The 16378-nt window shown below is 40.6% G+C and overlaps 1 protein-coding gene across 1 annotated transcript in view; it reads left to right on the top strand.

The window, feature by feature from the left end:
- LOC140195398 (E3 ubiquitin-protein ligase HECW1-like) overlaps positions 1–16378 on the top strand; it is a 409392-nt gene that overhangs the window by 272216 nt on the left and 120798 nt on the right. The window contains exon 11 of the mRNA XM_072253630.1: positions 8646–8796. Coding sequence (XP_072109731.1) covers positions 8646–8796 — 151 coding nt within the window. The remainder of the gene's footprint in view (positions 1–8645; positions 8797–16378) is intronic.

The raw sequence follows: 16378 nt of genomic DNA, 5'->3' as shown, positions 1-16378 counted from the left end.
TTTTTAAAAACCTACAGAGAGCAACTAAAATATCATTAAAAGGGAAACGATGAAATATGAAAGCAAGCCAGCAAATAACATCAAAGTGGATAGTAGAAGTTTTTCAAATATGTTAAAAATGAAAGAGAAATGAGAGTAGACATACGATCACTAGAAAATGAAGCAAGATAAATAATGGGGGATGAGGAGAAGGCTGATTAAATAAATGAGTATTTTGCATCAGTCTTCACTGTGGAAGACTGTAGTATGCCTGATGTTGTAGTGTATGAAGGAAGAGAAGTGGGTGCAGTTACTATTACAAGAGAGAAGGTGCTCAAAAAGCTAAAAAACCTAAAGGTACCTAAGTCACCCGGACCAGATGAACTGCACCCTAGGATTCTGAAAGAGGTAGCATTAGAGATTGTGGTGGCATTAGAAATGATCTTTCAAAAATCGTTAGACTCTGGCATGATGCCAGAGGACTGGAAAAGTGCAAATGTCACTCCACTCTTTAAGAAAGGAGGAAGGCAGCAGAAAGGAAATTATAGACCAGTTAGGCTGACCTCAGTGGTTAGGAAGATGTTAGAGTCAATTGTTAAGGATGAGATGATGGAGTACTTGGTAACACAGGACAAGATAGTACAAAGTCAACATGGTTTCCTTCGGGGAAAATCCTGCCTGACAAATCTGTTGGAATTCTTTGAGGAGATTACAAGTAAGATAGATAGAGGGGATGCAGTGGATGTTGTATATTTTGACTTTCAGAAGGCCTTTGACAAGATGCCACACATGAGGCTGCTTACCAATTTAAGAGCCCATGGTATTACAGGAAAATTACTAACATGTTTCGAGCATTGGCTGATTGGTAGGAGGCAGTGAGTGGGAATAAAAGGATCCTTTTTTGGCTGGCTGCCAGTGACTAGTGGTATTCCGCAGGGGTCGGTGTTGGGGCCACTTCTTTCTATGCTGTATATAAATAATTTAGATGATGGAATAAATGGCTTTGTTGCCACGTTTGCAGATGATATGAAGATTGGTGGAGGGGCAGGTAGTGTTGAGGAAATTGGTAGGATGCAGAAGGACTTAGATTAGGAGAATGGACAAGAAAATGGCAGGTGAAATACAATGTTGGAAAATGCATGATCATCACTTCAGTAGTAGGAATAGATGTGCGGACAATTTTCTAAACAGGGAGAAAATCCAAAAATCTGAGATGCAAGGGGACTTAGGAGTCCTTGTGCAGAATACCCTAAAGTTAACTTACAGGTTGAGTCGGTGGTGAGGAAGGCAAATGTCATGTTAGCACTCATTTCAAGAGGTCTAGAATACAAGAGCAAGGATGTGATGCTGAGGCCTTGTGAGGCAGTGGTGAGGCCTCACCTTTAGAATTGTGAACAGTTTTGAGCCCCTCATCTTAGAAAAGATGTGCTGGCATTGGAAGGGATCCAGAGGAGGTTCACAAGGATGATTCCAGGAATGAAAGGGTTATCATATGAGGCTCTAGGTCTGTACTTGATGAAATTCAGAAAGATGAGGGGGGATCTGATTGAAAGCTTTCGAATGTTAGAAGGGCTAGACAGAGTAGATGTGGAAAGGAGGTTTTGCATGATGGGAGAGTCTAGGACAAGAGGGCACACCTCAGGATAGAGGGGCGTACATTGAAAACAGAGACACAGGGAAACTTCTTTAGCCAAAAGGTATTGAATTTGTGGAATTTGTTGCCACATGCAGCTGTGGAGGCCAGGTCGTTGGATGTATTTAGAGCAAAGATGGATAGGTTCTTGATTAGACATGGCATCAAAGGTTACGGGGAGAAGTCCGGGAACTGAGGTTGAGGAGGAGAAGAAAAAAGAATCAGCCATGATTGAATGGCGGAGCTGACTCGATGGGCCAGATGGCCTAATTCTGCTCCTATGTCTTATGGTCTTATGATCTTATGATCATGCATCAGAGTACAGTTTGTGATGTGAGGAATTAATCTAGAATGGAGCCACTTAGTAATGGGATAAAGAGTTTTGACTGTATTTTAATAATGCTTATATGTTTGGAGTCACATTTCTTGTGTATGTTAATTGCAGTACATTTTCTTTGTTTTAAGACTGTCTCATTTTGTGCCAATAAATTGTAACCTCTGTGGTATTAGCTCTCAGCAAGCAGCACTGAATTAAAATGGTGATCAGTTTATTCATCAAACCTTTCAAACTTGGCTTGTAATTCTCACTTCTCACTCTTGAAGCAAGTATTAAATTTAACCACAACAAATTACTTTGCCTTGTTGCTTTTACTGCCTTGAATTCAAAATTGGTACTAAATCCATTCTATAACTTAATAGTCTTCATTATTGGGGATGTTATGCTATTCTATCCTTTGTGAAAATTTAAACTTCTCTTATCTACTAGTTGTCTTCACTGCATGGATGTCTAGATGTATGTGCAAGTATGTAATAGAATACAATAAAAATCAAAACACTCTCCACATTTGCATTCCATATCTACATTTATTGATCTTTTTTACCCCGGTACTAAAAACATTGCTAAATAAACATTCTTGCCTTCTGTCACAAACACTTGTATAATTCGTGAACCTGTAGGTGGAATTATCATGGGTGTGTTTGTCATAAGGAACTAGTTACACTTCTCTTAATGGTTTAGGTATGTGGAAGGAATCTGCAAATCCTTAACACAACATACCATTGAGCCCAGATGAGATCATCACCATAAACCTTACTCACTAAATACTTCCATGGAATTTTTTAGAAACTAATAAATGTACAAGAAGCTAGAGTTATAAAATTAAAAAAATGTAAGAAATTGCCAAAGGAAATATATGAAAGGCCAAATCTGTAAGATCCCTGTGGGAGATATCCTTAAATTCATGCGTTCTGTTATTACTCCATTTACAAAGTTACTGGTCAACTTCATCTGAAATATTAACTCTATAGATTCAGAGCTCTATAATGTTGCTGCATACACAACAGTTGGAAGTTAGAAATCTATGTGATTAATCAATAGCTGCTGCCTGTTTCATTCTCTAATAAACATGAGACAAACGGCAAGAAAAATCAGGCACACAATGTTAGAAAACTTCAATCATGTCCAATAATTTTCCATCCCTGGAACTCCTTTCTCTATCAACAGCTCTTATGAGTTTTCTGTGATTGACTCATGCTAGGAAGATTTCTTCTAGCAAGTTCATAAATGTACACAAAAAACATGTTTATAAATGCACAGCGAGCAATTCCTCTTCTTAGTTTTTGATGCAACACAAAACAATAAGGTATTTTTGTAATAAAATGTTTTTTAAATGTAACCCTCCCTCACCGGGGCTCCTATACAAATGTGGCTTGTTAGCTAACTATGCTAACAGTCATGTGACTCAGCGGTGAGAAGCAATGTACGTCTGGGATTGGTATGATTTGGGTTCCACCAAACAGAAAAGCTGGGATGTTCCTATTAAGGAACACTGATTGTAGTGAATGCTGTGTAAATACTGCCCCGTACACAATAATCGGTTGCCAAGAATGATAGATTGTACACCATAGTTGAGTGTATCATTGTTGTCATTGAACCCATGTTCTGCGTGAAGGACACCAGCCACAGTTTGAACTTCCCTCAAGCGAACTGGATAACTCTGGAGTATTGGCACTTCCTCCTTCTGAATCATTCATCTGCACAAAGCACTTCTTTCATCGGGGACTCTCCTTCCAACAGCATTCAACAAGCATTTTCTCTTATGCCCCACTCCGCAGCTCCCGCCAAAAGACCCCAAACCAGACTACGGTACATCAGAACTCATCCCACCCTGCCTGCTTGAATGTTCCTTTGCATCCACTGGGCAGAGAGTTACAACACATACCAAGACAGCCCCGAATGGCTGACACAATATTCCTAAATTGGACAAGATGGCTCCTTATCTTTAGCCAAATACAAAACACTATTGATACCAGGACACACTGCTTTTGCAGAAAAATGCTAAAATAAAAATACCTCACAGAATAACAGTAGAAATCTTTACCAGGGCATTGCATAAATATTTGCTTTATTTGTCATATGTGCGTCGAAATATATAGTGAAATGTGCTGCTTTGCGTCAACAACCAATGGAGTCTGAGATGTGCACGTAATTTCTTTCCTATCTTTTGAATCCAATGATAGCACTGAGCACATTGGTATTTCTGTGAGACAGCCTATTTGTCTCCATAACTGCAATTGAGGCTGAAAAATGACGTCTATAAGGATTTCAACAATGTACTGTATATTTATTACTTCATTAATAGGTAATATTTAATGTAACAATGTTGGTATGAATCTCCTTACTGTCCATGTACTCAACCAGACTTTATGGCATGTGAGAAGGTAAAATATTTTTGCACAAGCAGCTTAATGAGGGCCACCCAGAGAGAGTGCTTGCCAAACCAGACTCTCCTGCCATTCCACCGAGATGCAACACAGAGCGTCATAGGAAGTCATTCCTGCCTGTGGCCATCAAACTTTACAACTCCTCCCTTGGAGGGTCAGACACCCTGAGCCAATAGGCTGGCTCTGGACTTATTTCCTGGCATAATTTACATATTACTATTTAACTATTTATGGTTTTATTACTATTTATTATTTATGGTGCAACTGTAACGAAAACCAATTTCCCCCAGGATCAATAAAGTATGACTATGACTATGAATCATCCCTATTTGTTCTGCTACCTATTACTCACTTTGCTTTCAAGTTCTTTCTCGAGGTGAATTCCTCTTCATTTGTTCCAAGTTGCTAGCCTCTGATCTAAAGTTCAGTGTAAGTAATGCTTTCATTGCTTCAGTCTGCCACTTGCCTTTGAAATTAATTATGAACTCCTGGTTCTTACATCAGCACCTGAAAAGGGAAGCAGAAGATACATTTATAATCCATTATGGCATGTACCATTTTTTAGTGTGATAGTCTGCAAAACTTTAGTTTTTGAAATGAGAACACAAGTCCATTTATTCTTCCCTGTTCTGCCTATGTGGAGAATGTGGCATAATTGTTTTATGTAATACTATCTGGCATATGCCTGTCTTCTGCCTCTGTTGAAGAGATTTGATCATTGATGAAGTTCCACATAATGTATCAAAATTTTCAGGGCTTCAAAGCATTTCTTCTCCAATTCTGTAATTGTGGACACTGTGTCTAAGTGCACCTTTGCTTCCATTATCTTTTCTGTATAACCAGAGCATTCACAGTATAAATCTGCAAGATACTTCCAAGATAGCATCTTGACTAGGACACAAACACGAGGAAATCTGCAGATGCTGGAATTTCAAGCAACACACATGAAAGTTGCTGGTGAACACAGCAGGCCAGGCAGCATCTCTAGGAAGAGGTACAGTCGACGTTTCTCACATTCTTTTTCTCTCCCTCTCTCATTTTTCCCCCTCTGTCCCCCTCACTATACCCCTTGCCCATCCTCTGGGTTCCCCTCCCCCTTTTCTTTCTCCCTAGGCCTCCTGTCCCATGATCCTCTCAAATCCCTTTTGCCAATCAACTGTCCAGCTCTTGGCTCCATCCCTCCCCCTCCTGTCTTCTCCTATCATTTTGGATCTCTCCCTCCCCCTCCCACTTTCAAATCTCTTACTAGCTCTCCTTTCTGATGAAGGGTCTCGGCCCGAAATGCCGACTGTACCTTTTCCTAGAGATGCTGCCTGGCCTGCTGCATTCACCGGCAATGTTTATGTATGTATCTTGACTAGGACATCATTGTTCAATTATATATGTATTAGCAAAGAACTAAAGATGATTTCCAAGATTAAAATCTTAACTACCTTGAACAGCTGCATTCAATCCTTTATATAAATATTGCCAAATTTTAGCTCCATATCCTAACATTACTTTGGATGCAATCCTTAAATCATGGTATTTTTTCACAATTGGACTGCAGAGACAAGTTTCCCAGTAGTGTAGCTATCTTTCTTTTTCTCCATGCGGTCTGGTTACATCACATATTCCTTTTTGAAGTTATGACAATTTAAATACAACACTTATATTTGATTTCAAAATATCAGTATGAACCTCAAACTGGTAAGCTTATTTTTCAAATGTATGAAATTACAGAGAATCTCAGAAGAATCAGACTGCTGGTTAAGAGGGCAGGTGATACTTACAAACTGAAATAGGTAAACTTTATTTTTTACGTTGGAAAATATTTTGGAACTATTTTGATGGTTCAGGAGAATCAGTTGTGCCACAACACACCAATGCTATAAAAACTGCTCACAAACGTGCTCAATTCTCAGCCTGCAATTATCAGACGATCCTGAAACACATTTTCTTATTCTGTAAATAAATCTGCTTTCAAACCTCCTAGAGATGCCTTAATGACAACTTAAAGTTTAATTTCACTCCCACCCTTTTATTACTGATTGTTTTCACTCTCTCAATCAGTCTAGGATACTGTGTTGACAATCAAAAGGTCTGCAGATGGCAGAATTTTAACATTAGAATAATAAGTGTTGTAAAACCTCAGTAGTTTAGGCAGCACCTGTGCAAAGAGAAGCAGAATTTGGGGTGAAGGGTTATCAACTTGAAACCCTGTCCCTTTCCACAATTCCTGCAGTAAGTGCTGATTTTTTTCTAGCATGATGTTACTCAGGACACTTTGATGCAGAATAATTGAGATTTACGCTCTTAAATGTATAATTTGTTATTTGTTTATAAGGATTTGAGCTTTGTTGGCAAGATTACCATTTAATGTCCATACCTAATTATTTAAGAAGGTGTGAAGTTACCTTCTGGATCTGCCATACAGTGTTCTTGTTGTATCAATCATGTAAGTCTCAGTGTAATGATCAATACTCCTACGTTACACCTGCTAAAGGCCATCAGTATAGTAGGAAAAAAAATAAGAGCAAGAGGCTAAATCAGCCCAAAGTACTCACGAGGACTGCTGGAAATAATTTTCCAATGAGTTTTTTTTTTGGCCGCCTTTGTAGAACACGGGACTTGATATCTCCCCATTTACAATATTGCATTTATTCCACAGTCCAAGCTAGATATTTTTTGATTGACCATATTGTAATACTGTCAGAAAGCTTTTTTTATTAATACATTCATCAATTGTACAAAAATAACAATAAATAAATTATTGACTTACAGTATATGAATTATATAAATGATTTAGATGATGGAATAGATGGTTTTGTTGCCAATTTTGCAGATGATACGAAGGTTGATGGAGGGGCAGGTGGTGTTGAGGAAACAGGTGGGCTGCAGAAGGACTTAGACAGCTTAAGAGAATGGGCAAAAACGTGGCAAATGAAATACAATGTTGGAAAATGCATGGTGACGCAATTTAGTAAAGAAATATATGTGCAGACTATTTTCTAAACAAGGAGGAAATCTAGAAATCTGAGATGCAAGGGGACTTGGGAGTCCTTGTGCAGAACACCCTAAAGCTTTATTTGCAGATTGAGTTAGTGGTGAGGAAGGCAAATGCAATATTAACAATAATTTCAAAAGATCTAGAATACAAGAGCAGGGATGTGATGCTGAGGCTTTATAAGGCACTGGTGTGGCCTCACCATGAGTATTGTGAACAGTTTTGGTCTTCTCATCTAAGAAAAGATGTGCTGGCATTGGAGAGCGTTCAGAGGAGGTTCACAAGGATGATTCCAGGAATGAAAGGGTTATCATACAAGGAACGTTGGATGGCTTTGGGTCTGTACTCACTGGAATTTAGAAGGATGAGGGGAGATTTCATTGAAGCTTTTTGAATGTTGAAAGGTCTAGACAGTGTAGATGTGGAAAAGATATTTCCCATGGTTGCAGAGTCTAGGACAAGAGGGGTGTCCATTTAAAACAGAGAAATTTCTTTAGCCAGAAGGTGGTGAATTTGTGGAACTTGTTACCACAGGCAGCTGTGGAGGCCTGATCATTGGGTGTATTTAAAGGAGAGCTTGGTAGGTTCTTGATTGGACATAGCATCAAAGATTACAGGGAGAAGGCCAGGGTGTGGGGCTGAGCAGAGAAAAAAGGATCAGCCATGATTGAATGGCAGAGCAGACTCTATGGGCCAAATGGTCTAATTCTGTTCCTGTGTCTTATGATTTTCTCTGAATTGTTGAATTTCCCATTAGAAACTCTCCTTCACTTTCAACAGAAATTGGTAAACTGGTTTATTATTGTCATGCCTCAAAGTACAGAGAAGAAGTCATCTTAGAATCCATTCATGCAGATCAATCCATTACAACATTGAAGTACTCATTGAAGTAGTACAAGGTAAAACAATAACAGAATGCAGAATAGTTATGGTACAGAGGAGGTGCAATGCTGGTAGGTGCAAGGTCACAAGGTAGATCATGAGGTCAAGTCCATTTTATTACACTAGGGAAACATTCAGTAGTGGATTAAAACTGTTCTTGAGCCTGGTGATACATGCTTTCAGATTTTGTATCTTCTGCCAGATAGGAGGCGGGGAAAGAGTGAATATTTTGGGTGGATGAGATCTTTGATTATGATAGCATCTTTACTGAGGCTGTGTGAAGTATAGACAGAGTTATTGGAGGGATATGCTGCCTTGTGTCCACAACTCTCTGCAGATAATATTACAGATTTTTGTGACGTTTAGTTATATTTCAGCATGAAATTAAAATTCTTTGATTTTCAACCATAGAAGCTAACAATAAGTCTTGTTAAATTCCAGATTGGGAAGCGCGAATTGATAGCCACGGGAGGGTGTTTTATGTGGATCACGTAAACCGGACAACAACATGGCAACGACCTACAACAGCTGCTACGCTCGATGGTTTGCGCAGGTCGAACTCCATCCAACAAATGGAACAGCTTAACCGGCGGTAGGTGGTGCATTCACCACTCATCAATGTCAGTGTTAAGACAGAATGTGACTGGAAAGGTCTCCTTTCGTTTGACTATTCTGTTTGTGTGTGTGCACACGTATGTATCAATGGTTATGGCAGCCAATTCTCTCACAGAGCAGAGAGAGTTACAGTGTAGGCAATGAATGAAAAGTAATAGTTCCATTGTGGTCTTCTAGGAAAAGGTGAAGGAAAATTTGCAAGGCTGTGGAGAAAGTACTCATGAACCGGTTAAGAGTTGGCATGGACATGATAGATTCCTGGGGAATAACCATTCTGTTATTCAGTGGTACTTTTTTTTTGGTGAGGGATTCAATATCAAGTTGCATGTTGTTCAAAGATCAGCCAAGAATGTGAACAATGTATTCTGTACCTACTTAAGCTTGTTGCTTCATGTATTTGAAATAGAAACAAGAATGTGAAAAGATGCAAAATGATAGAACGATAGATTCTACAGTTTCTATAGAGCAAAATAACACTCTCCAGACACCGTATCCAAATATCTGAATAGTAGAGCGTGAGAAGGAAAGAGAACGGTGTTAGATTACCAATGAGTTGCTATCTGAGACCAAGTAGGATGTTGATACTTGAAGACAAGACATATAAACTGGATTGTAATTGAATCTATCTGAGGTTCATCGATGCATGTACACAGGCGACATATATGAGAAGTAATTCTCTGCATGATTAGCATATTCAACATCTCAGCTGAAAATATTGTCATGAGAAGCTATTGATGCATGGCAACGTGACATAAACACGGTTGAGCGAACTGGAAGACTGTGATTAGTGGTGTTCACTGGAAATCAGTGCTAAACCCATTGCTATGTCATTTGTATCAATGTTGCATTTTGGGCAGAGAAATGAGATTAGAGCTTTCACAGTGAATGGTGGGGAGTGTTGTAGAATAGAGGTGCCTAGGACTATGAGTACAAGCACGCAGGTCTTCATCTGTCACATCTTTCTGCGTAAAAGTTAGGGTGCAATGTTGCAGTTGTAGAAGACAGTGGTGAGACTGCCTTTGGAATATTGTGTTCAGTTTTAGTCTCCCTACATTAGGATAGACACCATTACATTGGAAAGGGTGCAGAAGAGATTTACAAGCAAGTTGTTCTGACTTGAGGGACAGAGTTATGGAGAGAGGCTGAGAATAGAAGAATGAGGAGTGACCTTAAAGAGGTGTATAAATCGTGACGGGCATAGATAGGATCATTGTGCAGTCCTTTTTCCCAAGGATGGGAATCAATAACTGGAGGGCATAGATTTAAGGTGAGGGGGCTCGAAGTGACTCGTATTAAGGTCCTCGTAACCCACTTTTGCCCATTCTCCTGTCAGTAGAAACAGTTCTGCCAGGCCCAGCAGCTAAGCCACGTGTGAAGGCCAGGAGCTGGACTTGGTTGAAAGAGGTTATATGAGGCACACGCCATGGAGAGCATTCAATAGGTAGTGGGAGCTTATCCCCATTACCACCCCCAGCTATAACAACCTGAAGGAACCTTCAGACTGAGTCTATTGAATTTCTTTTTGTAAACCAACCACACCACCCCAGGAAAAATCGGTTGATTCCTCTCTACACCTTCACTATGGGAAAGAAGACCAAAATTAAGTCAAATAGTTTAGGCATGGTCTCACCAACGGGTTGTAAGTGAATGTACCATGATCTGTTTTCAACTATCCTCATATAGATTTACAGTTAAAGTCAACAACACACACAAAATGCTGGAGGAACTCAGCAGGTCTGGCAGCATCTATGGAAAAGCGTACAGTCAATGTTTCAGGCCATGACCCTTCATCAGGACTGGATAAAAAGTGCTGAGGAGTCAGTTAGCAGGTAGGGGGATGGAAGGAAGGAACACAGGTGATAGGTGAAACCGGGAGGAGGGGGGAGGGGAGGAAGGAACACAGGTGATGGGTGAAACCAGGAGGAGTGGGGAGGAAGGAACACAAAGTGATAGGTGAAACCGGGAGGACGGGGGAGGAAGAAACACAGGTGATGGGTGAGACCGGGAGGATGGGGGAGGAAGGAACACAGGTGATGGGTGAAACCGGGAGGAGGGGGGAGGGGAGGATGGAACACAGGTGATAAGTGAAACCGGGAGGAGGGGGGAGGAAGGAACACAGGTGATGGGTGAAACCAGGAGGAGGGAGGAGGAAGGAACACAGAGTGATAGGTGAAACCGGGAGGAGGGGGGATGGGAGGGTAGGAGGGAACACAGGTGATAGGTGAAACCCAGAGGAGAGGGAAGTGGGGAAGGAACACAGGTGATAGGTGAAACCAGGAGGAGGGGGGAGGAAGGAACACAGGTGATAGGTGAAACCGGGAGGAGGGGGAGGGGAGGAGGGAACACAGGTGATAGGTGAAATTGGAAAGAAGAGGTGAAGTAAAGAGCTGGAAGTTGATTGGTGAAATAGATACAGGGATGGAGAAGGAAGATTCCGATGGAGAATTATGTGCTCGACATGGAGCTGGTGGGTGGTAGGTGAGGACAAGAGGAACCCTATCCCTGGTGGGGTGCCAGGAGGATGGGGTGAGGGCAGACGTGCACAAAATGGAATCTCTTCTTGCAAGCGAAACATATGCACACCTGCCCCTACACCACCTCCCTCATTACCATTCAGGGCCCAAAACAGTTCTTCCAGATGAGGCGACACTTCACCTGTGAGTCTGTTGGGGTCATCTACTGTATCCAGTGCTCCCAGTGTGGCCGCCTGTGTATCAGTGAGGCCCAACATAGATTGAGAGACCACTTTGCTGAGCACCTGCACTCCGTCCGCTGGAAAAAGCAAGATCTCACAGTGGCCACTCATTTTTTAAAAAATTTTTTTTGCTCAGCATAACAAAACTTTCAATTTCCAGATATGCTTACATTTCTTCCCTTCACAGATCTCAGCTATCAGAACACTTCCATCAAACTATAGACATCACCACCACATCCTATACAAAAGCCCTTATTAGTATAGCAGACAGGTTTACATCTATACTGCAGAAAAGGTTGCCATGTTTTATGAAAACTATTTGTTTTTGAGTGTACCCCACTTCCCATTCCCATGTCAGGCAAAGCACGTTGTAACATGTCAATCCATTGCTTCCTCTACTGTTGTGATGAGGCCACACTCAGGTTGGAGGGGCAATACCTTATATATTCCATCTGGGTGGCCTCCAACCTGATGGCATGAACATTGATTTGTCGAACTTCCAGTAGTGTTCCCCTGCTTCACCATTCCCCATTCCCTTTTCCTTATCTCCTTACCTGACTATCCCTTACCTGACCATAGCCTCCTTGTGGTGCTCTTCCCTCTTTACTTTTTTCCCATGGCCTTCTGTCCTCTCCTCTCAGATTCCCCCTTCTCCAGCCCTGTATCTCTTTCACCAATCAATTTCCAGCTCTTTATTTCACCCCTCCCTCACTCCTGGTTTCACCTATCACCTTGTGTTTCTTCCTCCTCTCCCCCACCTTCTAACTCTTTAACTCCTCATCTTTTTTTTCTCCAGTCCTGAGGAATGGTCTCGGCCTGAAACATTGATTGTTTACTCTTTTCCATAGGTGCTGCCTGGCCTGCTGAGTTCCTCCAGCATTTGTGTGTGTTGCTTGAATTTCCAGCATTTGCGCATTTTCTCTTGTAATTGAAGTCGACAGATCATTTTCTCTCTAAGTGCTACGCCTGTATGTTTGCTTTCAGTGACATGTCTATGGACGGTGTTTTTGTTCCATTTTGTCATGTTTTCACTCAGTTTGTCCAAATTCTCTGGAAACCTCTCTATACTAGTTTAGTATCAGAGTACATACATGTCACCACGTACAACCCCGAGATTCTTTTTCCGCAGGCATACTCGGCTAGTCTGTAGAACAGTAACTGTAAGCACCATCAATGGACAACAAACTGTGTAAATACAGATATAGTTAAATAGCAATAAATATCGAGCATGAAATAACTAGATAAAAGAGTCCTTAAATGAGTGTAGTTATCCCCTTTTGTTCAGGAGCCTGATTGCTGAGGGGTAGTAACCTTGAACCTGGTGGTGTGCGTCCTGAGGCAGGGCACTTACATGTTCTGCCTGATGGCGACAGTGAGAAAAGAGCATGGCCTGGATGGTGAGGATTGTTGATGATGGACACTGTTTTTCTACGGAATGTTTCATGTAGACATGCTCAGTGGTTGGGAGGGTTTTACCTGTGATATACTGGGCTGAATCCACTACCTTTTGTAGGATTTTCTGCTCAAAGGCATTGGTGTTCCCATACCAGGCTGTAATTCAGCCAGTCAGTGCACTGCCCACCATACATCCATAGAAGTCTGCCAAGGTTTTCAATGATATGCCTAACCTCTGCAATTACCTGAGGAAGTAGAGGTGCTGTTGTGCTTTCTTTGTAATAATGCATATATGATGGGTCCAGGACAGGCCCTCTGAGATGGTGACACTCAGGAGTTTAAAGTTACTGACCCTCTCCACCTCTGATCCTCTGATGAGTGCTGGTTCATGGACCTCTAATTTCCCTCTCCTGAAGTCTACAATCAGTTCCTTGGTCTTATTGACATTGAGTGAGAGGTTGTTGTTATTACACCACTCAGTCAATTTTCAATATCACTCCTGTATGCTGATTCGTCACCCCCTTTGACACAGCTCACAATAGCGGTGTTATCAGCAAACCTTATACTTTATACTTTATTGTCGTCAAACAATTGGTACTAGAACGTACAATCATCACAGCGATATTTGATTCTGTGCTTCCCACTCCCTGGATTACAAATATTAAATAATAAAATATTAAAAATAGTTAAAATTAGCAAATATTAAAATTTAAATTATAAATCATAAATAGAAAATAGAAAAATGGAAAGTAAGGTAGTGCAAAAAAACCGAGAGGCAGGTCCAGATATTTGGAGGGTACGACCCAGATCAGGGTCAGGATCCGTTCAGTAGTCTTATCACAGTTGGAAAGAAGCTGTTCCCAAATCTGGCTGTATGAGTCTTCAAGCTCCTGAGCCTTCTCCCGGAGGGAAGAGGGATGAAAATTGTGTTGGCTGGGTGGGTTGTGTCCTTGATTATCCTGGCAGCACTGCACCGACCGCGTGTGGTGTAAAGTGAGTTCTTGGACGGAAGATTGGTTTGTGTGATGTGTTGCGCCGTGTTCACAATCTTCTGCAGCTTCTTTCAGTCTTGGACAGGACAACTTCCACACCAGGTTGTGATGCACCCTAGAAGAATGCTTTCTACAGTGCATCCATAAAAATTAGTGAGGGTTTTCGGGGACAGACCAAATTTCTTTAGTTTTCTCAGGAGGTAAAGGCACTGGTGGGCCTTCTTGGCAGTGAACTCTGCTTGGTTGGACCAAGTCAGGTCATTTGTGATATTGACCCCGAGGAACTTAAAGCTTTTGACCTGTTTCACTTGCGCACCACTGATGTAAATTGGGTCGTGCGGTCTGCTACTCCTTCTGAAGTCAACAATGAATTCCTTCGTCTTGCTGACATTGAGGGATAGGTTATTGCCTTTGCACCATGCCACCAGGTTCTGAATTTCCTCTCTGTACTCAAACTCATCATTACCTGAGATGCGGCCTACAATTGTTGTGTCATCAGCAAACTTATATATTGAGTTTGATGGAAACTTGGCTACACAATCATGGGTGTACAGTGAGTACAGCTTGTTTATGGTGTTGGAGCTGTACTTAGCCACACGGTCAAAGGTGTAAAGTGAGTAGAGCAAGGGGCTAAGTACAAATCCCTGCAGTATTCCTGCACTGATGGAGATTGTGGAGGAGATGTTTTTGCCAATCCAAACTGTTATAGAGATTGTAATTGTTTAGAAGCATTTTTGTGTTCTGGGTTAAGTTAAAAAAAAACACAGATATATGACAATTAATTATGAAAAGCTAATGCCTAAGCACTAATCATTGTGTATTTCATTAGTCGCAGGCTACCAATCTGAGAAAAACCTGCTTCTTTCCACTGTGCTTTCTCTCTGCTGTCAGTTTTCAATCCATATCAATATAATGCCTTCAATTCCATTTAGCTATCTTGATCAACTTCTGTGTGGTAATTTATTGAAAGCTTTCTGAAAATCTAGATAAACCACACTTTTTCTATTCTACTTGTCACATCCTCAAAGACCTCCAGTAGATTGGTCAAACATGTTTTTTCTTTTGTAAATCTATGCTGTTAATCATCCTCTCCTACTATTTTTTCCTTGTGTTCTGTCATTACATCCTTCATGATAGTTAACTTTATATACCTGGCCAGTTTCTCTCTGAGACTTTGCTGAAGCTGGGTTGTTTCTTCAGCCATCTAATCAGACATAAAACATCAAGATACTCATTTATTCCACTTCACACTTCCTTTTACTGAACTGCAAATCAATGTTGAGAATTTGTGGAATTCCTCTCTTCTCAGTGGAATTCCACCTTTAAGTTCTTTAATCTCCATTGTGGAAACTTCCATTAACTTGTACCATTGAGCATGTTTTTACATCTCAGGGTTTCTGCTTTGAATTATCTGCAAAGACTGTTATTAACTATCTTGATCTCCATGTATTGTAACTGATCCAGGCTGCTTTTTATACTGTCTGTCTTAAATCTCCCCCAGGAGATTCAACTTCCAGACGCTGAAGGTACATCAGAAACACTGCTATGTTCTGCCCTTGAAACTAACCCAGATGTCTACTTGAGGATTCAAAGATCCAGAGTCAACACAAAATAATTTGTTTTTTCTAAGGAATCCTATTTCTACTATTTCAAACAATTTGATTTTCAAAGTTAAGTTTATTTGTAACTACTGATCATATTTGAAATATTAAATTGGCATTAGCAAATAAAATGCTTTTAATCCACTTTTTCCCAATCTGTCTCATATTTCTGAGAAAATCTAGTTGAGGAAATTATCTCATGTTTATGTCAACAGTAATCAAAGATCAGTCGTTTAATTCACTACATCAACAAACTTAAAAGTCTTCAAAAGAATGTTGGAATTGTCTTTTCTCTGCAGCTAATAAAGGAACATTGTGAGACTGGTTTAATTTAGGGAGTGTTAAGCAATCTCTTTGAATTATTGGCATAATGTCAAGAAAGCTTGTTGTGCTACATATAAAATTAGGCTGGAAAAATAGACAGATACAGGATAAGCAATGTCATAAAATAGATTTATTCTCGGTAATTGTTTAGATGCATTTTTTGTGTTCTGTGTTAAGTTAAAAGAAAACACTGATAGTGTATATGAAAGACAATCCCCTGCTCCTATGTCAGTAGAAAGTGGTGCTGATAGTAAGCTTTTCACAGGATATCGCAGGTGCTCAGTCTATGATAACCTGTTTTAATTTTCATTAGGAGAAATTCAATCAACATCACGTTTTTAAAGAGGAAATCAAAAGAAAATTTGACAAGTGCGCATGTGCAGTTAAATGTGAAAATCGGGAGGTTGCTGCTCACAAACAGGAGAAAATCTGCAAATACTGGAAGTCCAAAGCAACACACGCAAAGTGATGAAAGAACTCAGCAGGTCAGGCAGATTCCTGATGAAGGGTCTTGGCCCGAAACATAACTGTTTACTCTTTTCTATGGATGCT

Source organism: Mobula birostris, chromosome 3 (assembly GCF_030028105.1).
Source record: "Mobula birostris isolate sMobBir1 chromosome 3, sMobBir1.hap1, whole genome shotgun sequence".
Lineage (NCBI taxonomy): Eukaryota > Metazoa > Chordata > Chondrichthyes > Myliobatiformes > Myliobatidae > Mobula > Mobula birostris.
Note: the sequence above shows the minus strand (reverse complement) of the source record. Positions and strands in the feature narration are given on the sequence as shown.